The sequence below is a fragment of the Drosophila biarmipes genome, chromosome 3L (assembly GCF_025231255.1).
Source record: "Drosophila biarmipes strain raj3 chromosome 3L, RU_DBia_V1.1, whole genome shotgun sequence".
Classification (NCBI taxonomy): Eukaryota; Metazoa; Arthropoda; class Insecta; order Diptera; family Drosophilidae; genus Drosophila; species Drosophila biarmipes.
Window position 1 is genome coordinate 18,726,095 of NC_066613.1, and position 26,914 is coordinate 18,753,008.

The following is a 26,914-nucleotide window of genomic DNA, read 5'->3' on the forward strand; positions in this document are numbered from 1 at the left end:
GTTTGTTTAATTAACAAAGTACTAGTGAAATGATAGATGTTACCTACGTAAGTACCCATAAGTGCTCAGATAATTTCAAACGCATTTCTTGTTTAATTCCAATTGTTGATAACTGGGAACTCATTGGCAGGTTAAGAGGGCTTACTTTCTTAAAAGTTTTAATAGGGCTTTTTTTGATTTCTTATACTCCCTAGAAATGACGTATGTACACAAATAACGTCATAACTAGACGAACGTCGTTTAAATGCCAATAATGGATGGGTAGCTCTTGAGAATGTCATCTCCTTATCGTTTCGGCCTGTAATCTTCCCATAAAAAATATATAACGTTTTGCGCCAGCTACTTATCTGAGAGAAGGAAAAGTTCGATGATGTTTCAGGCTAAATCTATACTAAGGATCGCTGGTTCCTTGAAGATTTCGTTCTTATCAGCAAATGCGATTAGTGTCGCCTGACTAGTAAACTTGAACGTCTGTTCCTAGTCGAGGTGGACTTTGGTGGTCATCTATTGTTAGCTATGGTATAACTACTCTAGCTCAAATCAAAACAACGACATTACAAGTGTGGAGGCGTCGGGAAAATATATATTTACCACTTGACGCAATAACAAATGCGTTGATAAAGCCTGCGTTCTGCTGTTAATAAACAACGAAATAGGCTTTTCATGCTGATCCAAATGTGATAATTATGCGGTCAAGATAAGCCTATCAAAATTGTCTGGCATAATAATGCTTTTGAATCCACTTTGAAAAAACGAATTTAATAAATTATAGAAAGGTTTAATTTTTAATGTGTTCATGATGTGCAGTAACCAGTACTGACAACATTTTTACAACTAAGATGATCTCAAAAAGTAGTATTAAAAAGTAGTAGTAGTAGTAGTAGCTAATAATAATTGTAGTACATTATAATATTTTAAAAATAGAAGTAAGTATATATAGTTTTTATTTAAATACAGATATTATTTGCTAACAAAGTAATCAGATTTATAGAATTTAATTTTTAGTTTTATTATTTGGGTTCCCTGGGATAACATCTTGAAAACTATATTACATAATCCATTTCAAGGATGGTATTTATACTACCCTCCCAATCAAAGAATTAAACCTTTTTCAAACATTCAAGAAGCAACTTCCATCTTCCGAGTGAAAAGATTGTGACCATTATCAGAGAAACGTGCTGTCTGGAATGAAACCATAAACTATTTCTGGACTAGACTAGACCTTCTGCAGATCCACCCCCAAAAGTAAAAAATAATTTCAGATGTCACCTTGTTTTTTATTTTCACTGTTTACTTGCTTGTTTGCTTACAGATGTATGTAGCTATCTTCAGTCGTTATCTGCATCTCACCTGAGGTCTTTCACCCACTTAAACTGCTTACAAACCGCCATCTGTAATGCCTTATCTCTCCATCTATCGGTGTTCACAACCACGCTCCACGCCTTGGGAAAATCATCACCCGCTGACGTCACACTCTGTGGCCCGCTGTTAGCGCTAACAGTGGCTGTTAACGTGGGAGGGCGATTCGCGCGCGGTTTCATCAGTTCCATTTCAAACGTTGAGCGGTCGCGTCGTTGCGAGCGGTAAAAGTCGCCCGAATCGCTTAAAAACTGCCCAACTTCAGTTCTCCAAACAGTGCATTTAAGCCAGCCAAATAGGTGCGTGTGTGCATACGAGTGTGTCTATTAACAAATTATGCTGAATGGCAAATGTCACACACTTCACGAGGCATTAAGTGTCTTCACTAGACATTCGCATACATAAATTGCGCCAAGAAATTCTCGCGATCATCTTGGCACTGGCAATTACATGGCACCTAATTGAACCGCCGCACTGCACTGCACTCTATCTATCAATCCCATAGATACCTCCCAGTTGCACCTGCGGCTTGTGTTTATTTTCGTAGTTCTGAGTCGCAGATTTGTGGATGGAACCCGCCTGGGGAACCTGTTCGGGCGGTCAAATCGCCTATCATTGTTGTATAACAAATGGCTAAACAAATAACGTATTTTTGTTGACTGTTTTTTTCTTGACGATTTCGTGATGAGCTCAGCGAAATGGTATAGTATTAAATGGTAACCATTCGGCATTTTGCATATGAATGAAAACGGCTGGAAACTTGAGGTGGCTACATTAATCAGTTTCGGGAACGACTTGGGTTTCGCTGTTTTCTCACTGTTTTCGGTCTCCATTTCCACGCAGCGTGTGACTTTATTTTTAACTCGCCCCAGAGCAGAACACTGGGAAAAATGACTAGTGGGAATGCTGTAAATATTTTCAGTTTTTAGTTGAATATATCTGATGAGAAGTGAATACTATTTATTTTTACATAAACACATTTTAGTGATTGCCTTCTTGAAAAAGTACTTTAAATTTTTACATCTACACAAGATTATATATATTTAAAATCTTAAGAGATGTTCACAGTGCAGCGAACAAATTTTAAATATATATACTTTTTATACTATACTTTATACTATATAATTTAGACTTTTTGATACAACAGCGTGCATTATATATTTTTTAATCGATACAAAATATGATCAATTGCATAGGTATTTTCTGACAGTGCATCCCTATGAGCGGTTCAACGTTCTGGGCCAAAATCAAATCTCTTTCGGCCACAATTTGTGGCCAAATCGCGTTTCGTTGGCTGGGCAATCAAATTAGCAGGTGGCAGCCGTCCGCATCAGCTGAGTGACTCAAATGAGCCGAGTGCGTTTCGCACGCGTTTTAAAGCGCGCTTAAGGTAATTAACTCCCCGGAGAGGCGGCGAGATTAATCCGAGTTCGTGCAATTAAGGTGGATGGCCAGCACGGAGATAAGCAAATTACGCAAACAAATAGTTGACACAAGTGTCTTGTCAGGGCCCTTTTGGGGCGACTTTCAACGCCCAACTCCTTGGGGGGATGGCCAGATTTATGAGCTGGTCCCCGGGCACGCGACTCCCACCTGGACACGCCATGGCAACCACCCCCTCCCACCTCCCAGCCAGCTCTGGGGACACATTAAATATTTAATTTATTTCCCGAGAGCCCTGCTCGCAGTCGAATCTCGCATTTCTAGGGCTGAGCCCCTGGAAATAATCGGAATTCCCCTGGGTCTCTGCTGTCCGAATATGTTGACGGCTTCGAGAGTCGATGTCTTGGGCCATTTGCGGTTACCTGCGGGACGTGGGTGGGTCCCAGCCCATTATGTGGGCCAACTACAAGCTACCTGGCTGAAGCACAAGCAGAGTGGCCCAGAAACCGGTTTCAGACACTGACTCTAACTTGTTTTCCTCCTAACGTTTCCCGCAGCCGCGATCAGTGGCTCTCGGAAAATTCGGCTGTCGGCTGCCGTGGCTGTGTTTTTCCATCTGCCCTTCCTTGAAACCGATTTGGCCAAATTGCACAAGTTGTACGTAATGGCTGGGCCCTCCAGGGGTAAATATAGAGTGCTTTGTTTGGCTTCCACTATCTCGAGATCACCAACAAATAGTTTTATTACGTTCTGCCACCCGTTGAGTAGTTACTTTGCAATCAATTCGTATGGTTATAACGTATCTATGAGATACTTTTCCAACTAAAATAAAATATTTTGAGATATAAATCATTTATATGTTTAAATGCTATGCTAATCCCCTGCAAACGAGCATATTTTGTATAGGATCAAGCAAATTATTTTATTTTTTTATTTCAGACATGTGTTTATCTTATTTATGATTTCCGGGCGATCTTTCTTGCTCTTTGTTTGCTCTTGAAAAATCAATTGATGGTTTTTTCAAAATAGTTCTGCTGCCTTTTAATCGCTTCAACTAAGTTGCTCAATTTGTTATTTACCTAGCCCTAAAATAAGTGTAAATAAGTTCGATGGGTTGCAATTTTACTTCCATCTTTTATATGGAGAGCGCCAACTGTGACGCCTGAAAATTTCCCACTCGCCTCAAATAAATTGCTGAATTTGTCAAAAGTTGCTCACTCTTGAGCCAGTGCCAAAATCATTTTGGCATTCGCCGTTGATCACTTAACCTTAACCGAAACACTTTCCATTCGCCTCTATTCCTTCCTTGTTTGTGGACGAAAATAGTTTCGGTCAGCAGTCAGCACTTTCCTCGGCTTTTAATGGGCGTTACTTAATATATCATTAGAAATAACGAAATTCTATTTCCAAACAACGTCAGATATGTATGCCGCCTGCCAGAGATGCCACAGAACTATCCCTATAAATACTTTGGAAACTCTTTCAAAATTCCAAGTTGTCTCGCTGAGGTCAAGCAGGCGGCATATTTTAAAATATTTCCGACAAAACACAGACCAGACGACCAGAAGAGAGCCCTTGTAATGGGTGGGGGTAGCCTCAAGACCTCTGGGGTGATAAATTAAATACTTAATGTTCCCAGACAATTTTCGGGTATATCGCATTTAATTAAAGATTCCCCAAGGCGGGCCTAGGAACCATCCGGGGATCCAAACGCCGGCTTCCCGGGGAAATTCGATGTCTGCATATTAACCAGATAGTAACCTTGTCTTTCCGAGTATATATATATATTATAGTGTGGCCCAAGTGCCAAGGTTTTTTATGTTGTGCTGGAAACATGGATGTTCCGGTCGCCCAAGACCCGCCATAAATATGTAATATCTCGGTTTTATATGGTGTGCATGATATATGCCCCATTATCCGGGGACGTGTCGGGGTTTTTAAGTGAATTGCGCTTGAGCATCATTACGATAATTGGTCGACCTGGCATTCGCTCTCCGCCCGCCACTCATTTGCACACGTATGCTAATTAATATGCACAGACGTGGCGCATCTTTGATTTTGGTATTTTATTTTTTATATTTTTTTTGTGTTCTTTTAAGCCACCATATTCGCAGGCAGCTGTGAAAAGCGCTTAGAAAAGGCTTTAAAAATCACTAGCCAGCTGTCTGCGTGTGTAATCAATTAACTTGGCCAGCAATTGATGCAAGTATCTGTATCTGTATCTGCGCACTCGCTGCCCCACATCTCTGAATTGTTTCGTAATCGAAATTATTTAATTTCCCCGTAAAAGTTCAACGATCCCAGATCGATCAGTGTGTGTGCTGGAGAAATCAATTGGGGAAATGATGAATTGGATTTTGGGTCCACTGACAGTGACTCTTGTTGCAGACTGCCCAAAATCTAAATAGAAAAAAGGCATAGAAAAACACATCTATAAATTAAGCAAAGTGGAAACAGCAGAAAAACAGCAACTGAAAATATATTTCTGGTTTTGATTTATGATATGCTCTAAAAACCGAAACCCACAAATGAAACCGGCACGAGGGCAGATCTTTTGCGAATATGCCAAACCAAGAATTTATGGAAAGGAAAAGGGTACACCGAAAGAAAAGGGGTTATTCTACAAAATCCTTAGGCCAAAGTCTGTAGATCTACTGTAGTTAATATATTTAAATAGGTATATTTTAAAAATCTATACAAATATATCTCTGAGAACTATGAAAACAATAAAGATCTATATTATATATTTGATCTTGCCAATCGTAGGCAAATTACTCTATAAGTAATAGCATTCAAATCAATCGCGTTATTTCGCTCTGTAAAATAAGGGGGTGTTGCATATAGATAGACACAATCAGGAAATTAGCCAAATGTCACGCACACATTTATGGGGAAATTCAAGCAAATAATAAATATTACTTACAGATTAAATTAGTTCTCCAAGTTGGCGAATCTGTTTTACAAACGAGGGGTGGGAGTGGGCTAAAAAGCTGGGGCAATTTGCCCCGCCAGTTCATAAAAGCCAGCTAAGCAAACACGAGATGGCAGCCAAATTGGAATTTTAATTTCGCATTGAGAAAACACAAAACTAGAAAAATGCCGATCGAACGGAATGGCTTGGAGATGCAAACAAAGGAGGGGCATTCAATTGATTAGGGGAGTGCCCAAGGAGGGGGTCTCAGAGCGCAGATCTCGGTTCGGATCGTAGAAACGTATAGTATGGAGGAGACTCTGGGACCGCTAGAAAAGTGCAACCAATCCGCTGGATGCCATGGGAATGTGAGGCAATTATTTGCACTTGAAAATGCAAAGATGGCTGCGGAGGCAGCAGAATTAGATGTGTGTGTCTGATCGCTTTTGGCCTTCCGCACATGGGATGTGTAATTGGGAATTTCACAAGCTAATTGCAGCTGTCAATGCTATGCCACTGACGTCACAGGTGCACTGAGAGAAATCAGGGGCCACGTCGGTACTTTAAATCCGGCCACAAATTATATATATTGCATAGAATTATCAAAATGTTTCTAATTGAAGATTTTTTAAATCATTAAAAATTAAAGATTTATACATTATGTATCATTATTTCATATAATTTTTCTTTATATTTTTAACTGATAAATTTGTTGTGGGTAAGAGTAAATAGTTTTTTTTAGCTTTCTACTTGGTTATTTGTATACCTCTGGGAACAAGAGAAAAGGTGTTACTTTTGGCATTTGTAAGTGAATCTCACAGTAGCCTATTAACAGCAAATCGCAAGTAATGATCTTTAAGTCTCCTAGTGCAAATATAATTTTTGAATTCTGTTCAGCTTGTAACAAAACTGTTTTTATTTTAGATTTCCATAGCAATTTTTTACAAAATCGTAAACATCTATTTTTCCCTGTGTTTGGATCACATATCCATAAGATTTATTTATTTCCCATGCCACTCATGCAACAGGTTGCTCAACTGCATTTACCAGCCATCGTTGGATCGATTTGTAAACAGAAAACCCCCAAAAATTTGTTTCCAAGTTTCCGAGTTGTAGTTTTTTGGACTAAGGGGCTTTTTGGGGGATTTTCGGTTCATCTATTTCGGGTGCTGTTTCAACAGTTTATTTGTTGTTCTTTCGGCTTGTGTTTTGACTGGCAGGAGCATTTATTTATTTTGGAAGCGTGTTCCACCAAATGCATTTCCGAAATACAAGCAACATTAACCGCAAAAGGCAAATGTACATTTTACATTGAAAATATTGAATGCCAGTAAAAGCGTTTATTTGAATTATGTTCCAGGGAAAAGCACGAATTCAAAGTCTGATTTTGTTCAAGCACAGAGACCTAAAAATAAGTGATGCGGCAGCACCCATCTCCTATTTCTTCTTCTTCTTCGGATCTTCGGGCTTGGGGAACTTGGTATTGTATAGGGGAATCCAGCCGGCAATTACTTTCCAATCCGTATAGTAAACAACAGCCAAAGCTGCAGCCAGGCCAAAGGTGGCAGCTGAAGGCATGCTGTGGACATAAGGGAATAGAGTGCTTTTTTAGTCAGGCTGGCAACTCTGCTGGAAATGCAACTCTGGCTAGCTTTTGTCCTTCAGTGGGTGCTGTACTTTTGCTTTAACTGCACACTTACAAGGCTAGGGCCAGTGCTTTTTGATTTTGCGAAGGCTTGTGCTTGCACCATAAACCACACACTTTCTTTTTCAAACTCATTTTGATTTTTATTTTCTGAAAGAACTCTTTTTTGAAATAGAATTTTAGAAGTATTCAGATGGGCCAGCTTGTCAGTCAAAATTTGTGTTCATCTTGTTTTACATGCCCTTAATGAGCTATTGTAACCTCATCGAAACTCCCTGGGTTAATTAATCAACTTCGGATGCGGGCCCCTAAAATTGAAACATTACAATCTTTTATGAGCAATCTATGAGCAATCCCAACTTGTTGGCCTGACCTAATTGGGGAAGGAGTGCGAGGGTGGGGACAAGGGTTGGAGGTCGCTTGATGGACGTGGGTTGATGACTAAAAGCCACGTGGAGGACTAGAACTGCAGCAATTTGTCAGCAGGGCCAAGCGAAAATCATTAGCCTAATTTTCAGGCCCAGAGTTAGGTTAGTTTTTGGCGGCACTCAGAAAAACGAGGGTTGATTTCTGGAAAATATGTATAATATAAGTCGAATTGATGTGGGATTTGGTAGACAAAATGGAAATATAGTTATTATAAGGACATGAAATTCATGTTAAGAATCCAGAAAAAGTCAGTCAATGTTTGAAATAATACATTTACCAAACCTAGCCTTAAAGGGTTGGTTTTTTCGAGTGTGGGTGCGTGTGTGCTGGCATTTCCTCCGGACTCCGACTGGATTTCCATTCGATTCGATTCTGTGGGGCCCCTCCCAGATTGTCTTGCCAAGCTCCTTGCCAGACGCCAGCGAAGCAATTTAAATGCCACACCTTCCACTGTCTGAGTTGGGTGGTCTCCAGGTGGCCTCCTCATATGACACTCGTCGTGTCCATTAGAGCAGCCGCGGCCAGTTGGACAGGCCGACAGTTCAAGGATATGCGGTCGCCCGAAGGCTGGGCCACTTAAATGTCCGAACAACCCTTTCTCCCGCCCAACCATCTAACCATCCCACCACTTTCTCTCCATCTGAATTTCCCCAGAGCCATGCGCCTGCTGATTCTGCTGCTGCTGCCCCTGGTGGCCATTGCCCAGAGCGATGACTACTGCTTCAGCAAGGACACCTCCCGGCTGCAGACCCGCCAGTTCTCCTCGAAGACCGCCTACCAGATCGTCAAGGGCACGGACCTCGACAAGCAGTACCTGGTGCCCAAGTGCCAGCCCCAGAAGATGTGGATCTTCCACAGGCACGGCACGCGGCTGCCCAAGAAGAGCATGATCAACAAGGCCCCGCGAGTGGCAGAGGTGAGTTCTTTCAGTGGATTCACTAATATTATAATATTATTATAGCAATATGAGAAATAGATTAACTTGGAATTTCATATTTAAGAATAATTCCGAAGAAAAGGTTGCTAAAATAAACACGTTTTTAAATAAACGAAGGAAGATCCTATAAATATTCCCCTTTGATCTGAAAATAACTCGTTTATTGCAAAACAGCAACTCATAAATAGACAAGCTGCTCATTTAGGAAGTGGTTTATTACAAACAAATATGAGCCATTGCTGCTCAGATTTACGACCTTACATTTCCAATAAGTAAATCATTTGTATTCAAGCAAAGTACCTAATAACTAATAGTTATGTTTACCCATGTAATTTGATGAAACAATCATAAAAATGTTTTATTTTTCATATCTAGCTGCGCGATCTCATTGTGAACAACTACCAAGTGGCCAAGACCAAGCCGGAAACGGATGCGCTGTGCCAGACCGATTTCGTGGCCATCAAGTTTTGGAAGTGGAACAGCAGCATAACGCCCGACATGGAGGAGTACCTCACCGCCCAGGGCTACGAGGATCTCAGGGGCACGGCCAAGCTGTACCAGCGCTACTACCCCAGCGTACTGCCACCCACTTTCAACGATACCTATTACCAGGTGGGTTCCATCATGATATACCATAATATATAGTATAAATCTTACCCTATAATATCTTCTAGTTCCGCCACACGGACACCCAGCGCACCACGGAGAGTTTCAAGGCCTTCGCTGAGGGCCTCTTTGGATCTCTGAATACCGCCCATCCGGTGGAGATTCCCAAGGAGGATCTGCTGCTTAGACCCTATGATTACTGCCCTGCCTTCAAGGCTGTCAACTACAAGGGCGAGGGTTCCGAGTTCCAGAAGTTCCACCAGTCCAAGCTTTATAACGACACCTTGGCGGCCATCTCCACCCGATTGGGGTAAGTTTAGTATATTATCTTTAGGAAGTCTTTAAATAAAATCCACTTTCTCGCAACAGTTTTCAGTATACCCTGAGTGAGGATGATATCAAGCTGATGTACGACATGTGCCGCTACGAACAGGCTTGGAATGTGAGTAGTTGCTTGAATAACATATGATTTAAAGGTAATATTAATATTATACCACAGGTGGATCGGAACAGCGTTTGGTGCGGCGCCTTCCTGCCGGAGCAGATCACGGTCTTCGAGTACCTGGAGGATCTGAAGTACTACTACGGATCGGGCTATGGGTTCCCGGAAAATGCGCACCTGAACTGCCGCCTGGTGCAGGATCTGCTCACCCACCTGAGCAACCCAGTGTCGCCGCATGTGGTGGCCCACTTCGGCCACTCCACGGGTCTGCTGACCCTGCTCACTGCCCTGGGCATTCAGAAGGACGACATCAAACTGCGGGCGGATAACTACGATAGCTTGACCAGTCGCCGCTGGAAGAGCAGCCTGATCGATCCGTTTGCCAGTAACTTTGTGGCGGTGAAGTACGACTGCCCCGGCGAGTTGGATCGCGAGAAGGTGGTCTTCTTCCTTAACCAGCAGGCCGTCCAGCTGGACTGGTGCAGCGTGGGCCTGTGCAAGTGGTCCGACGTGCTGGAGAAGTACAAGACCATTGCGGAGGCGGACTGCGACGAATACTACTGTCGGACGGGCGGAGCTGCTTCGCTGCGATCTGGGGTGTCTGCCGTCCTGGCCATCCTGGTCTCCCTGGTCTACATAATGCACTAACTTTTGCGCTAGGAATAGTTCTTAATTCGTAATGTACAAAACGAAGTTCGTACCAAATGGAGGGCCGCCTCACCGACGACGGCGGATGTCAGTCAAGTATTTTTCGATTTAGATTTTCTACTTTTAATCCAGCAAAAAGCACAAAACCTCACACAGTCGAAAAACAAGAACAGTACACAGGAATACACCCACACCCAGACACGGAAATATTCAACTTAATGGTTTTTCTAAACGCTTAACGAACGTTGACGGCGCTGCAGTCAGAAATAGCTTTATATTAACTAAATAAAATGAGTATTTAAAATATGCGGTTTTGGTTTGAATTTTCACCGAATTGGCGCCAAGTCTACTGCTTGCTGTAGAGTTTACTGCTTGCTGCCAGGCCAAGCGGTTTGTAAAATACATGTAAAATGTAAACAGCGAATTCGAATGAGGAGGGAAGATGGGCGAATTGCAAAATAACTTTGGCCGGTCTGGCAACCTTTTGGCAAGGACATGCGAATTCTTCAGAACAAGAGGAAACAATATATTTTGTTGATAAAATCAAGATTTATAAATGATAAAAAAGGGAAAAAACACTGTCTCAAAAATAATATACGACTGTACATTTTTGGAAATAATCCTGACATTGTCTACTGATTAATTGAATAATTTTTTAAAACAATTTTCTCAAAGTTAATTTCCGAAATCCTTAAATTCCTTACATTTATTGCTACAACTATTTAAAAATTGGATTTTTTTGGAAATTTTGATCATATTCAATTCACATTCATTTTATTCAACGAAGCAAACGAATAAGAATAGTTATAAATTTGTAGAGAGATCACCTATTTAATTCCTCAGATAGTCTTAAATATAACCCAACAGCCGATAAACTACTAATCTCCCAGTAAGTCGCGGTACTCACAAGTCGAACTTTCCCGGCTTAGACCAAGAAATTCGAAATTAATTACATTTCCTGGGCACAATCAGAGCGACATCTACGACCACTGTGTCTGGCCCGGAGGAGAATTCCCCGCATCCTCCATTGGAGAAAGCCAGCTTTGACAAATCCTTTTCGGGTGTGAAAAGCGTAGGCCCTGTTTAAAGTGCCACACCCCCACCGCCCAGCCTCTGTTTCAGAGTTTTCCGAGTGGGATGAGGGCGATAATGGGCGGGCAGGTCGGCTGCTATGCGGCGTCACGTGTTTCCTGTTAAATGCTCTAATGATGGGTATTAGGCCAGACTAAGTGCCACTCATAAGTGCCGCACACGCACCTGACTCTCCTAAAATCCTGGTCCTGGATTCTGGCGCCTGCGAATCCGAATCCAAAACCGACTTTGTGACCTGCCACCCGCCTTTGACATTGAAATTTACGCAATATGCGTTTTTTATTTCGCCCCCTCACACTTGCTCCTCGGACTCACAGTCTTTTGGTCCTTTGGGCGTTGTCACGGCAGCCCAACTGACGGCTCGTTACCCCGCCCACCTGCGAGCTCCTGCCGAAATCCACGCCCACTTTCCGCCCCAGCTAGTTGAGTGTCCTTGTAGTTCTCCTACAGACTCAGCGGGCTGCGTACGTGTTTTTATGCCACTTTTGGCCCCCAACTCCAATTCAAAGGCTGATATCTGGCCGAAGGAGCACACCAAAGATTCGCCCAAATGACTATTTTTCATTAGTTTAATGCTCTCTGGAAAATCCCAAAAATTACTTTAAAGACAAGCTCATCCATAAATAATGTGTTTCGCCATGGTGAGCTTAGGGGTTTTTTTGGATTAAAAAAAATATAATAATAGTAAGTGCTATACAAAAGTCTAAAAAATATAATAAAAGGTGAACTTATGTACTTCATATATAATGCACAATCTTTCTTCCACATAATTTTAATTTAAATAGCAGAGAAGAAGGAAATTTAATTTTTAATTCATTGCTCCACTCATTTCCGAGTCACTTGGTATTCATTTGCTCGACGTAATTATTAAATAATAATAAATCCATCTGCCAATAAAGAGGTGGAGATTAAATGGCTGCAAAATGCAGCTTAATCAAGATGAGTGTATAAGCCAGAAAAATTCCCAAACAAAAATATTTACTCAGGAATGTTTATACCTTTAACCAGTACTCGTTTTGTACACTTTTTGTGTAAAGCAAACACTTTGACTTAATTAAAATGGCCAAAGCAAACAGAAACTACAAAAAAGTAGGGCAAACAAAGAAGAAATTGCTTTGATAACGACCCAAAATGAACTCTCTCTCGGCTGGACAAAATCCAAACGAAAATTACAAGAATTTTTGTGGTCAGGCTATTAATTCTCCAACGCAAAAGTCGAGAGTAAGGCAAACACATGCACAGGTGTGTGGATTTTCGGTGCGTATGTGGAAAATGAAAAGTTGCAGTGAAAAATGATTACCAGCAGTGTCGACATCGTTTTCATCTGACATTTTCCCCACAGATGACTTTCATCTGCATAATCAAGTTACGCAAGGCTTCAAGAAGAAGCTCAAATATCCTTCCTTTTTTTGTTTACATTTTGAGTTATAGTTGGTATCCAAGAAATAAAGAAAAAGGATAGTAAAAAAGTAATTTAATTAAATTTTTTTTTATTACATTTAAGAATTATAATAATAGAATTATTAATTATTTTGAATTCAATATTGTTGTACATTTAAATAGGTAACAATCAAAAGTGACAAAAAATAAAGGTACCCCTTTTAGGGCAAATCAAATGTGGAGAATGCAATTACAGGAGGCTAGGCAAGCACTTGAAATTCATCCTTTTTAAGGTGAAACCTGTGGAAAAGTCTCTTATTAGTGATGGGCAAGTGTGGTGTCCATAACTGCCAGTTGACCAATTGTGCAATCCGAGGCGATGGGCAGCCATTACATTTTATACGGGCACTTCCTGCTATCCTAGTGAGCAGAGGAGCAGGGTACTAAGGGAGCAGATGCCCGGGGCGAGAGCAGGAATAGCAAACAAGGCCTAATAATTAACCAATTACCTGCCGCACTTCAAAGCTCCTGGCTTGGATATCCTGCTCCCGGGGAAACATCCTGCCGGCCACCTCCCTCAGAGTTCTGGAAACCCTTTCAGGCCCTCTGGATCGATGCTTACACGAGTCCAGCTGCCTGTTGCTGCTGGTCAGAATCTGACCAGAGGCCACAAAACTTTCATCTCCAGCTGCGGACAGATGGGCCAAAACTCAGAAATGCTTATTCATAGCTCACTGACACACAAATGAGTGCCCATTAACTAGTTCTCGATGGATGGTTTGGGTCCAGTTAGGAATATTAGAGACCCTGCCTTGGACAGCAAAGATTAACCCGGATCAAATGTCGCTCAAAGAGTAGCAAATGAGATTAGCTTTGCTGAGTTTGCGCTTCAGTGGGTCCAAAACGTTTTAAATAATCTACTTCTTCCAGGAAGATGTCGGAATAACAAAGAATACCTATCAATAAATTTAGCGCCGTTCTATGCGATTCTCAAAAGCAGTAGTTAGGTAGGGCAGTCCTAAAAGACTTTTTTTTAAATAATTTGTAGCCTTTGAAAAATATTTTACTTGTTTCAGCCCTTTTTAACAAACAATAAATTTGAACATTAACTTTTATTATTTTCATTTATTTGCATACCATTCAGCCAGAACACGTTTACCGCCTTCTATCCTAAATTATCTGCAATTAATATTAAAACGTGAACAAATTGGGCTCATAAATTTGCCAGTCTACAAAAAGTTGTCAAAAGTAGACATTTCATTTTATTTTTAGCACTCAATTAGCGGGAGACATTGATTAAGGGCAAGTGCGGTACCCCGAAACCGAACAACCCACCGCTGTGAAACACTCGGAAACCTCGTGCAAAACGTCACATCCTTCGGTTAAGGATGCCACCTCGACGACCGTTAAACGCGGCACTTGACAGTCGACCGTCTGTGTGAAAGTATCTCGTATCCAGGCGTCCTTTGTTTTTTTATGCTCTCCGCTCTGAAGACAAAGCGTGTATGAAATGTGCACCGCAGGGAGGAAATGGGAAGGGGCAAGGAAGGACATCAAAAAAAGAAAATCCTGCATACGCAGTCCGCAGTGAAATGAATTTTTCCTGCCATTTACGAGCTCAACTCGAATGGCCTGCAGTGATTCCAGCCCTTGCCTGCCGCACATACTCGTGTTATCTGTCAGAAAGTGCTGTAATGCACAAATTAAATTTATAAATATGCATAATAATTTTTAATAACATTTCACAGGGCGAGTCTGTCACTTGCAGCGCCGGCTTTTTGCCAACGAAATTGAGTACCCGAGGGCAATTTGATTTATCCCAGGTTGAAGTGTGGAATACCAAATGGAAGGTAGCGTTAAAGGTGGTTCGAAGTCTCTATAAGCTGGGGATTTTTTTACTAGAGCTCAGCTGAAGATACAAATTAACTGGGCTAGAAATTTGTTAGTCATGGGAATGTATTCTTAGTTCTTAGTCGTATAAACTGCACCAATTACAATATCAGCACTCTTTGCATTACCGGTTTCCAAATTTAGCGCCTTTCTATGCGATTCTCATATAAGCAGCTATGCTAAGTACTTTCGGTATTATTTACCTGTAACAATTTCATACCTATAAATATAAAGGCGTAAGATACTGTTGACCTATCGATGGGTAGAAAAAATCCGTCATCCGTCTGAAATATGTGCCAAATCGTTTTCACAAATTTGTTTGCCTTTTCGATAAGCAGCCTCTCCCATCACTGGCGTCACTTTAGGCCAAAACACACAGTGTGCCCACTCCACTTGTCCTGCGTGTCCCTACTTGATGGTTTTGTTATTCCTTCCGAGAAACACACAACTGTCCTTCCGGGCGAGCACTCAAAACGATTGTAGCCGCTTGTTGCTTCTGCTGGCTGATTCCTGACTCCTGATTCCTGATTTCGGGCCGCTGTCCTCCCAATTTAATATGCAATAAGCGGGCTGTCACTGGCAGCTCGTTTTCGATTCCCCTGGGGGGCCTTTCGGACCTAAAATAAACATGCGGAAAATGTTGGTATATACGGCTCGGACTTATCATATTTGGACAGATGTTGGAATGTAATTGAGATTCCTTCGAATTCGAACCGGTTGCGCAGCGAAAAGTGCAGAGATTTTAATTGAATTTTGCACAATTGATTTCATAATTTAACAGTGCAGATTGGAGAAGAATGAAGGACGTGATGGACGTGGAGGCGTCAGTGGGAAATTGGCCAGCGAAGAGTGAGTGTGTAAAAATGACGAGCTGGTCATTATCTGGGCTTTCCCCTGCCCGCTTTCCTCGTCAGTCAAAGTAATTTAACTTGAGTGAGCACTTAATGCTGCCCCTCTTGCGGAGGATTTTCCGGCACCCATTCCTTTTACCATTTCCATTGAGTTGAGTTAACGCAAGTGCATTAATTAAGATCCAAAGGCGTCCATGGCGACCCAGTGGGTAGTGGGTAGTGGGCGTGGCAGGATGCGGGCTGAGCACTGAACGTGAATATAAAATCCTGAAATGATTTTCATATCGAAGCTCTTCAAAGGAGCAAAGGAGCAGCTGCCAGCAGGCATTGGGCATAAATTCAGCTAATTGCCGACTCGCATATAAAGGCCCTTTTATTGACACTAAACAAGGCTCAAATGTACGGAGTAAGCCAACTCTCAGCTCAAAGCCACTCGGGGCGTATGCGTAATGTTATATTTGCTTTGGGACAGGTAGATTGACTGGCTTGTTGACTTTAATTATATAAATACACAGGGTTTTGTAACTATTCTGGGAATTCCTTAATCAAGGTATTTGGCCTAGATTAAAGTAGGACTTTATTCATTTATATAACAAATACAAATATGCAGATTTTGCTATGTTGGAGAAAAGTACTTTCATGAAGGGGAAAAAATAGTTTGTAACATATATGCAGCTCATATACATCTTACTTCCCATCCTACTTCTGCATTTTGCATTTTTTCTTTTAATCGCCTTATTACCTGCATCATTGCGTACCTAATTTGCATACATAATAAATTAATTAGGCGAAAACAATTTGCAGGGAATTTGCAACTCTTTAACACAGTTAAAATTCAGGTAAAAACCAGTAAGCTGTTCATAGAAATTTGCCAACTCGGTTAAAGCTAAAAACTATTTAAAACTAAAAAACTATTTATTTGTTCGCTAGTATTAAGCACATATGGTATTTAAAATATTTAAAAACTATCAATTATTGAGAAAAACTTTTAAAAAACGAAGCTGCTTCTTTGTTCCCTTCCGATTTTAAAAATAATTTTAGGGTACTGTTCAAAAATTCAATTTATTTAAATCATTTAAAAAACATCAACAACAATTAAAAGGTGAGAAAGAAACGTGGCAAATCGCTGGCAAACTGAGAAATTTAAAACCTGTAACGCCTGATGGCGCGGTACTGGTAGCCATTGCTGGTCAGGACGGCACTCTCGCCGCCGGCAGGACCCTCCACGATGACCTCCTCTCCGCCAACCGGGGGCAGATACTCAGCAGCAGCCTCCTTCAGCTGGGCGGGAGCCTCAGCCGGCTGCTGGTAGTGGTAGCCATCCTGCAGCAGTTGCCCGGAGACGGTGGGCACATCCACCACACGGATATCGGCTGGCTCCTCGGGGGCAGCAGCAGCCTCGGTGGTTTCCTCGGCCACAGGAGCGGCCTCGGTGGGCGGCAGATACTCCCGATTGACCTTAGGCTCGGCGGCGGACACCACCTCCTCGGTGTCATCGGCGGGAGGAGCTGCAGCGGGAGCAGCAGGAGCCTCCTGGGCTGGCGGCAAGTAGGACTTGCTGGGCGGCAGATACTGCCTGGCTGGCTGCAAATGGGAGACATCCCGGCGGTTGCGGTGGCGCAGCTTCAGGCGGCGCACAGTGCGGTACTCGTAGCCCTCATCACCCAGGACAGTGCCCTCGGGATCGGCCTCCAGAGCAGCCGGCTCGGCCTGGAGCTCAGCCTCAGCAGGCTCGGCATTCAGGAGGGCAGCCTCGGTGATCGCCGGAGGCAGGTACTCCACGGCAGCGGGTTCCACCAGTTCGGAGACATCGCGGCGCAGGCGGGACTCCAGTTGAGGAGCACCCAGAGCCACACTGGCCACAGCGGAGAGGGTAAGGACACCACCAAGCGAGAAGATTTTCTAAAAAGTAATTTGGGATTAATATTAAAACTTAGAATTTTCAAGAAAATTCTTAGCTTTTTAGATAGAATTTTTAAAAATATGAAGCCTTTTAATGTACTAAGTCTTGTTTTTAATTTTTGTTTTAAGTATATGGTTTTAAGGGATTTTTTATATGTTTTTTTCTCTTTTAATTTCAAAATTTGCATCTTCAGTGGTTTCTTATTTATTTCCGGCTTTCAAATAATCCTTTTGCCAAAGTCCAAATCCTGGGGGACTTACCATTTTTCAAGTTTGCTTTTTGGGTTCACGATTTGCGTCTTGCAATTGAAAGTTGCCTGAGCTGATTGATGATTTGCCAACGGCCAGCTGCTCAATTTATAGCCAAAAAGCGACTACGACCATAATTAGAGAAACAAAACGAGGAGAAGGCAGAAACAAATGGAGGCACTTCAGAAGTGAAGTGCTCTTCTTGGGGCTTCGCCTCGCTTCAGTTTGCTTCAGTTTTGCTTTGGGCAATGTCAAGTGGCCCAGCTTTTGGCCCTCGCTCGGCGACTTGACCTTTCAGCACTTTTTTACCTTTTTATCTCTTTTATTTTTATAACGTTTTTTGTCTAGCTCCAGATATATACTTTGAGGTGTTAATTTGCCTGCCCGTTGAGATGTACGGAAGTACTCTACGAGGGCTCTTCACTCTTCACTTCGGGTTCTGTTCTGCTGTGATTTTGGGTATATGGCTCGATTTTCCCATAGCTAATTGCGTGCGCATTTATAATTAACATAATTTAAATGCGCTTTACATGGGAAATATAAAACCCCGGCCGTAACTGACACAGCCAATGAAATTGTCATCAGAACTTGTTGCGGAAATTATTTATTGATTGCATTTTCCGCCATGTGTTTGCCTTTTGTTAGCCAAACACTGGGGTCATTAAATAGTCATAAGCATAATAGCACATATTACATTTTATAAATTCAATTGCGGTGCTTTGGGTGGAAAAAGTTTGATGGTCCTTTGAACACTCTTCATTTTTGGGTAAAATATTTGATTTCAGTTTACTGCTGAGCAATTCTTTAAACAGAAAAATACTAGACCCCAGGGTTGCTTTTGTAATATGATTAGTATTTAAGTATTTTTTCCTAATATATTTTTAGTATATTTATAATATTCTAATCTTTATTAAAACTTTAAAACTTTCATTAGAAACTTTTTCCCATAATATTTTTGTATAATCATAATGAAAGTCCCTTTCTTCGAAGTACACTTCCAGGGGGTTTACATATACCTACCACATGTGTAAACGAATTTCGGTATCCTGTCTGCCAAGAATAAATTGGCCTGTTTGGCTTTTCGTTTAATTTTTCTTGTGGCATTTAATGAATTGTTAATGAGCGGCTGAACCCCGCGACCTGCCCTATAGAGAGGGAGGTGAGGGACTTGTACTCCCTGCCGGGGGATAAGCCCGAACACCTCACCATCTTCCTGCTTTATGCGGCACATAAATCATTCCCTGGTTGTCGGCCTAAAAGGCGGCAACAATTTCCGCTGGCTCTTTAAGTTTCCCGCCGCAACGCAATAATTCTTCCCATTCCGCGCTGTAAAGGGGGCCCAACTTGTTGCTTAGCCAAGTTTAAAGTGTCGGGGAAGGCGTCTTCTCGCCCAGCTTCTTTGCATAAAAGCCACTCATGTGTAATATTTCATGTTCGCAGGACGGGGGAGGTGTGCGACCACGTATCTGCCGCCTTTTTTGCCGCCCTGCGAGGGGAATAATTTATAGCGAGAGGCAGCAAGAAGAGCAGGCAGATGGCATATAGGATATGTTGAGCCATAAATTGTCCGGGCCTCATTGATTCCAGTGTGTGTCTGCGGGACTGGGACTTCTGATTTCGTTTTTATGGGAGTGCAAAACTTTTGCTATGTCTATTTGCCAACGGGATGCTTCGGCGCCTGTTTGTTTCACAGTCAATTTGCATGTTGGGTCAATGAAACGAACCGTCAAGGGCCTTAAATTACGGATGGCAGGAGCATCGACTTATGGAAATCGCTTATGGCTTGAAAAGCGGTGTGAAGTAGAAATACGGGCTTTTAAAGTGGGTGTTACATTGTAATATATATAATATGCCATGCATTTATTTATTTAAAGGTCTTTTATAATTCATAAATAAGTAAATTTAGTAGAGCTGTGCATTTTAGAATACCTTAAACTTCAAGTCCGTGTAACTCTTGTTGTATAGGAAACAATACAAAATAAAATGAATAAATAATTATAAACTAAGCGTAGCTACAATTAAGGAAAGGTATTTGGTGCTTTTTAATTACCCTCTACCTGAGAATAAATAAATAAATAAAGCAGAGAACAACATAGTGTATTAATTTAAAAATAACTTTTTTAGATTTGTAATGAAAATATATATATTTTTGATTTTATACTATTAATAATAGAATTATAATTTATACTATTTAAGTATTTTCAAATACCTATTATTTTTTCCTAATCCGTAGCTCAGCACGGATTACTGAGCACCATTAGCCGTGAAAGCTGCTTTAGGGAGCTATACCTGAAAGAAAATTCTATCCGCAATCCAAGCAGCCGGGAAAGGGGTCGGAAAAGCCGCCCGCGGCTCCCTCGGCAGCCAAGTCGAGAATGTTTGTCGAGGCCCACGAAAAGGACAGCCCCCAGTCGAAAATAGAGCTCACTTGAGTGGCAGCCGAAGGGAGTGGAAGCCGAGCTCCTCTTTAGTTTATGCAAATTCTGGGTCGTCTAGGCGCCGTGAGCCACCGCTCGCCCGGCATTTATTAAGTTAAAATATTTATAAAATTTAAATGGCAACAGCAGCACGTAAAAAAGCGAGCAGCAAAAAAGGGTTCGGGCACCGTCAAGCCTATCGATTTACAAATTTAAATTACTTTCTTTTCTTCTGCTTTTTACAGGGGTTTTTTCGTGGAGCCTGGATGCTGGCAAATCTCGACATGGAAATCCTTTTTTGTTAACAAATTTGCCTGCATGTTGCCAGCCAGCCAGCCAGTCAGCCAACCAGCATTCGTCTTTCTCGTGGAGGACAAGTATTCGCAATCATTTAATTTTGCATTTGCGTTGACGTTGCCTCAATTAATTGGACTATAAATCCAAGTCAGTCATGCTGTGGGTTGTGACAATTTAATTGAATTCGGTTCCAGTCCCCCAGGTCCTCTGGCCCCACTCATCGATTGGGTTAGCCCCCTAATCCCGGGGTCCTGGCCAAAAATGTGTTGTTAATGGCAACAGCTTGCGGCAGGTAATTAAGCCACGGTTCCACATGTTACATGTGTTGTAGTTCTATTCCAGTGACTGCCAGTGGGGTATACTACAAATGATGTGCCCAAAGTCGCTTTCGGCTGTCAGAGTGGCTGAAAAATTGATGAGTTGCTGTTTCTGGCTACTCGGATTCGTGGGCGTGGGTATCTCATGAGCTTTAAAAGCTGAGCCAACAGTAAATCAGCCAGAAATCTTACTTAAACTCAAATAAATACTTAATAGCTAAAGAAAACATTTTTGTATTGTATACTTTTGAACACTTTTTAAAGCTTAAACTAAAATATTAAAATTTTTAATTGAATTTCAATTATTAAATATTTTAAATTTTGTGTAAAATTAATTATTTTTAATCTTCTCAATGTTAGAACTGGGTAATATTAAAAATCTCTCGGTTTTCTAAATCTATTTAAGTAGTGATAAAAAGTATGCAGTATGTTTATTTTTTACCTCATTTGATTTAAACTTTATGAATATTCAGTTTTAAATATCCACAGATCTGTTTAAATAAATATGATACTCTTTCAAAATCCTCAATATGCCGACAGAATAATAATAAACTAAGTTCATGAATCTAGTACAAATATATGTTTTTATTGCTGTCTCATTTACGCTCAAAACTCTAGAATTCGTTGACCGCAAGCCCTAATCAATCATTCAAGCCGAGTTCCCGAACCTTTCCGTTCGCATTAACTTATAGTTTTCCCAACCCATCCATCTAGTCATCGCCTCCAACCAGGGTCCCAGACAGACGCCGAAAAATGCTGCCCATAAATATTTATAAACTCGGGACGGGAATGTGATACCAACGAGCCAAAAATCGATGGCACAGCAAACGATTTTATTAGGCACACCAACGCAAACATTTTCGGAGGTGTTCCTTGGCTTGTGAATTTTTAAATTTCGATTTAAATTTATTTAGCCAGGAATTGCGTGCCATGGAAAATGTTTGGCAAGCGAAGAGAGCGAATGCGAAAAGTTGACAAAATGGAATTCGAAGCCTTGGCAATTAGATACAAGCGGCTAAGTGGTCCGTTTTCCGCAGGTATTTATAGCCGACCAATCCCCCGAGGGTTTTTTTTTTATTTTTCCACAGGCCTGGGTATATATAAATGCCAAAAGTAGCGGCCCAAAGGTTAAACTCCAATTAGCTGTGCACCGGCTCGTGATAATTAACTGCGAGAACTCTGAAAGGGTTAAGAAGCGGCGTTTATTGTTTCGCTGCTCAACGTGGCGTATGCGTAATGTTCAGCCGGAGAATCTGACGTTGTGACGTTCAACTTGACGGCGGCCTTTCCCCCAGTTCATATTTCATTAAAAATCAGCCAAGGCCCTGGAAACTCCTCTTCGGAGGGCACTGCACCTGCGGCTTTGTTAATTTCCCCAGACACCTTGCAACCGAAAAGCGGTGCCCCTCCTGCAGTCTTTGCAGAGGAATGAAAATGAAAACAAATAAGATTCCAGTCCTGTGGGGACGGGGACTCCTTCAAAATGGAATCCTTACGGGGGGCGGAGGAGGACATGGGTCAACAAACAGCAACAATTTGATTTTGTTTGCCTTGCCCTCCGCAGGTTTGTTTGTTTGTCGATCTGTTTGTTTGCGAAATTTAAGGGGGGCCCAGGAGTTCTGTAGACCTGACACGAATTTACACCTTAAATGATGTATTTCAAGTATCAGAAAACAAGTGGTACCTAAAAAATTGTAAATAATATTAATGGTGTCATAAAATAATACTATTTTTTTTGTTTAATATTTTCACTCAATAAATATAAAAGAAAGTATATGGAGGCAAATCTTTACTTTCAATTTTTATTCAGAAATTCAAAAATCTTCATATTTTAAATTATTATTTTTAATCTCTGGTTTTCTGTAAATAAACATTAAGTTAGTCCCTAAATTTAAAGTTATTGGAAAAGTACCTACAAAAAGAGGATATACTCGTAAAACACTTTATGTGCCCTAAGATTTTAAAAATTATGAAAAAGTATAAGCGTTGCGAAGCGATAGAAATTTGGATATACGATTTCAATTATTTTAATAATGATTCTAGGGCAGAAGAAATTGAAAATTCAAATTCAAATTTGATTTTAAATAATAGAATAATTTTTTGTTAGATAATTATAATTATTTGTTAAATAAAATACTTTGTTAAACATTTTAACCCATGATATACACATATATTTTCCATGCTTTCGAACATTTTTTCTGTGTATCCAAGTCCAGATGTCCGTTCGAGCTTTCCGTTTCACTTTTAAAATAAACAAATTAGGGGAAACTGCAGCTGCAGCACTCCGGTGAGTTCATTGAACAGGACGTGGCTTCCAAACAGCCGGACTGCCGCCAGGATCAATTAGAATCCGACTGGATTGCCGGAGCTCTGCTGGCCGCTTGTATATTTTTTTAATTAGGTCTTCTGGCCAGCAGACACTTTGAGCCCTGTTCGACGCACTTCAATTTCAATTTACTTTTAATTATTCGCCCATTTGTTTTCACTCTCGCCGCGCCCCCGCATGCCGCACATTTTAATATGAAATAATTGTTGTGACTACGGTGGAAATATAACAATGGCAAACATGGCAACAATTGGCGTGTCGTTTAAACGACTTTCGAGGGTCGGACTTCGATATGGCCAGCCGGGTGGCAGCATACTGGCCAGGTGGAGCACCAGGACTCTACGCGTCCTCCCCCATTGTGTGTGTTACTTGTTAAGCGGTAGATTCGTTTCAATTAAATTTGTTGCCATCAGTTGTCGACTCAATTAGCCGGCCTTACCTCTGACTTCTGCTGCCCGGCAGCGACTTACGGACTATTTAAAAGCGCAAAGAGGATACTTAATGGTAACGTTTTTACAGGTGGGTGGAAATCAAATGGAAATTAAGTTAGGAAAGTATATTTCAGGCAGAATATTTTAGGAATTTAGAAAAGATGGTTGAGAAGTTTTTGGAGGTCATTTAAATATTTTGTATGTAATATTCTTGGAAATTTAGTTAGTAACTCATGCTATAATCTTTTTCGAAAGCTGTAAGTACATTTTTAGGATCCAGCTTTGAAGCAAATATTTTTCTTAACCTAAGTATATTTCTATTATTTTAGAAAGATTTATTTTTGTCAATTCGCCTATGCTCATATGACACTAGCTTACATTTAAACTAACTTATTTATTAAAGAGTCATGAGTAGTAGCTGCAAAAATCTGTATAGATGTATTAATTTATATATTTTTTCTCAAGCTGTATATTTATTATTTATTGACTAACAACCTAAAATTTAAGGAATAAGATATAGGTAGTCTCTAATATTTTGTAATAATCCAGTCACTTGGTCTATATAAAATAGTTCTTTTAGTAATAAAAAATAGTAAACATTTAAGTAACAAACCAATCTTCGTCGCCTAAAAAATTAAAAACTTTTAATTGAGATATCATTTTGCTAGGAAAGAGGAAACTCACTAATACTGAAGGTAATTATTTAAATAATTTAATGGACTGTACATCATAAAGATAATAGCAGATACCTGAATTCCGCTAAACTGCTGGAAGTACGAGGCGCGCGTCCCGCTGAGTCCTCGTTATCCAACACGAGGCTGTTATTTATGTAAGGTGTCCCCGGCGTTGGGGACAAGTTGGTGGATGTTGACGGCCCTGGCCGATTATCTTGTTCCAGCAGTTTGCCGCATTCCTATTCTGCGCTTTGTCGCCTTGGCCAGCGCAGTAAATTGAGCTTAATTGGAAATTACACACCGATTGCCGCACAAGGACGAGCACGAGGCTGTCGAGGGCACTCTCATATGCATTACATAAACTGATTCTGTTCGAGCGCGGCCACTTTGGGCCCAGTTAATATAATTAGTTTCGGCGTAAAATTGTAAACGTCAACCGTGAAAGACGATAACGCACAGGAGGAGGAATTTAAGCCGCATCATACACGCAGGACAACACAAGGACATTATTGCGGGCCGACAAAGGAGTGAAAATCCTTCGGCCAAGGGCTGACAATCCGGGGTATTAAAGGTTCCCCCTTGCCACTCATTATGCCCCGAACTCCACCTATTTCCACGGCCCCTCCCCGTTCTGCTCCCAATTTCAGTGGAAATTTCGGTCATCCCGCCCAGGCAACGTGTCAATAGAGGAGTCCCCAAAAGCCGCAGGATATTTCCGTTCAATATTTGTACAATTTCCTATGTTTGCGCAATAGAATTTGCTGTTGACACGCCACATTTTCCCCGCTCGTGGGCGGTGGTGTACGAAAAACGCAGAAAACTTTACATGTTTTTGTTGCTCAATATCTGCGAAATGGGATAGATTGAGGGAGCCTCGAATTTTGATTAGATGTCATCCGCTTTTTCCACCGAAAATGCTGCCCAGCTAAGTGTGAAATTATGAAAATGTTCGCTGGCCCAGCCACCAGGTGTGTGTGAGCCGTGTGTTACTTTTTAATTACCTGCGAAGCAAATTACGTATACGCCGCATTACACGCAGGCAAGTGCGTCTAATGCGATGTCTGCTCTGGGGATCGCCATGTGTCGTCTGTGTTGATGAGGAAGCCCAGAAAAGAGGAGAAATAATTCTCTAAAATGAATTTTCCTTTGAAATTTATTAATGCCTTTAGAAAACCTTTTTTATATTAAACAAAAAGGTTGCTATCTACTATCTATCTATCTATCTATCTATCTATCTATCTATCTATCTATCTATCTATCTATCTATCTATCTATCTATCTATCTATCTATCTATCTATCTATCTATCTATCTATCTATCTATCTATCTATCTATCTATCTATCTATCTCGTTTCATCTTCATTTATTAAATTTAGCACTCAATCGGAACATCTAGAACTTTTCTGTTTTTCCTTAGTAATACAATTATAATTAAAATGTAATAATAATTATAAAATTAGTCAGCAGATTCCTTCTGAAATGCCCCCCTAACACAGCCTTGATAAGACATTTAACCAACCAAGTTCTGTCCCGAGGCCTTCGTCCTTTTTCGCGGCATGGTAATGAAGGCACAAAAGTGCATTCAACTGAGCGTGAAGGCGGGAATTGACAGGACGGGGTCTAGAGACCGGAAAGGGATGCGGAAAAGGATGAGGTGGAGGCGGGGTGGAATCCACGGAATTCCTTTAGGCCACGACAAGAGGCCACCACAAAAGGGTTGGCGAAACTTTTTGAAGTTGCCGCAAAATTGCGTTAACTTTTTGGTAAGTCACTTGATTATTTGGTCGTCGCCTTGCCTCATTTCTGTGCCTCTGAAGGAGGTGAAAATTGCTTCAATGAAGTTGCCTTGTCGTCGGCTTGTCTCCGGTTTCACAGCTACAGCGCCCCGAAAAAGGATACTACTCCCCGGGATGACCTTGTCCTGGGATTTGGGTAGGAGTTTTCAGTGGAAGCTGCTGGAAACTGGCGACATTTAGCGCATAATTGAGACAATTAAATTCGCTTTGACAATGGGACCCAAAGCGAGAGAGAATCGAGGCAAATCAGCAGCAAAACAGGAATGAAATGTAATAAATAAACCCAGATACGATGGGGGACTGCAAGGGGAGAGAAGTTCAAGCAGTCTGGCCCAACACTTTACCAAAAGGAATCCAGAAATTAATTGAGTTCAGCTCGGGGTCAGTTCAATGCCAAAAGGATAGAGACACACAAAAGATACATTTATCTTGACAATTCTGGGCCATTTGTTCTAATCTAAAGAGTTTCACTCTGTCAAATTTAATTTGATTACTCTTTTGGTAGGACAATTTCTTAGTACAAGTGAAATTTTATGAAAATTTAAAATAAATGTAAAGTTTTTATTTGTTAGTTAAGGAAGTATAGTAAAATATTATTAAGTAACTTAAATTTAAAGTTTTTTGAGAGGAGTTTGGTTTTTTTTTTATTTATATTTAATATTTTCCTGCCACCTCTATTTTCTTCTAGTGCTTTTCCCGACGAAAAGGGTTGACAGAGGTCAACCTGTAAATTGTAATTAAATTTTTCTCCGGGTCATAAAAGTCTTTTTTATACCTTTGGGGTTACAGCTGCTGGAACTTCTTGTCCCGTTTCAGGATTTGGTGTTCCCACTGCAATGCCTGTTGCATAAGTGATGTCCTTTCCCCCCAGAAAGCTGCCTGCTTAGTATGCATTGCATTTCCCAAGCCGATTGGGCGACTCCCCAGCGATC

General features: G+C 41.1%; 3 protein-coding genes across 3 annotated transcripts; 1 reads left to right on the forward strand and 2 right to left on the reverse strand.

Annotated features, from left to right (window-relative positions):
• The first annotated feature begins 1,534 nt into the window (after positions 1-1,534).
• On the forward strand, positions 1,535-10,666 carry LOC108035402 (multiple inositol polyphosphate phosphatase 1). Its single transcript, XM_017111022.3, has 6 exons — positions 1,535-1,658; positions 8,382-8,643; positions 9,040-9,276; positions 9,339-9,580; positions 9,640-9,712; positions 9,770-10,666. Exons 2-6 carry the CDS (start codon positions 8,386-8,388, stop codon positions 10,358-10,360), a joined length of 1,401 nt encoding a protein of 466 aa, XP_016966511.1. The 5' UTR covers positions 1,535-1,658; positions 8,382-8,385; the 3' UTR covers positions 10,361-10,666.
• Positions 6,972-7,527, reverse strand: LOC108035403 (cytochrome b-c1 complex subunit 10). The gene is made up of 2 exons (XM_017111023.3): positions 7,354-7,527; positions 6,972-7,232 (listed from the first exon to the last, which is right to left on the reverse strand). Exons 1-2 carry the CDS (start codon positions 7,431-7,433, stop codon positions 7,091-7,093), a joined length of 222 nt encoding a protein of 73 aa, XP_016966512.1. The 5' UTR covers positions 7,434-7,527; the 3' UTR covers positions 6,972-7,090.
• A 5,950-nt stretch (positions 10,667-16,616) lies between the features above and the next one.
• Positions 16,617-17,793, reverse strand: LOC108034669 (fibrous sheath CABYR-binding protein). The gene is made up of 2 exons (XM_017109607.2): positions 17,737-17,793; positions 16,617-17,475 (listed from the first exon to the last, which is right to left on the reverse strand). Exons 1-2 carry the CDS (start codon positions 17,737-17,739, stop codon positions 16,717-16,719), a joined length of 762 nt encoding a protein of 253 aa, XP_016965096.1. The 5' UTR covers positions 17,740-17,793; the 3' UTR covers positions 16,617-16,716.
• Positions 17,794-26,914: the final 9,121 nt, after the last annotated feature.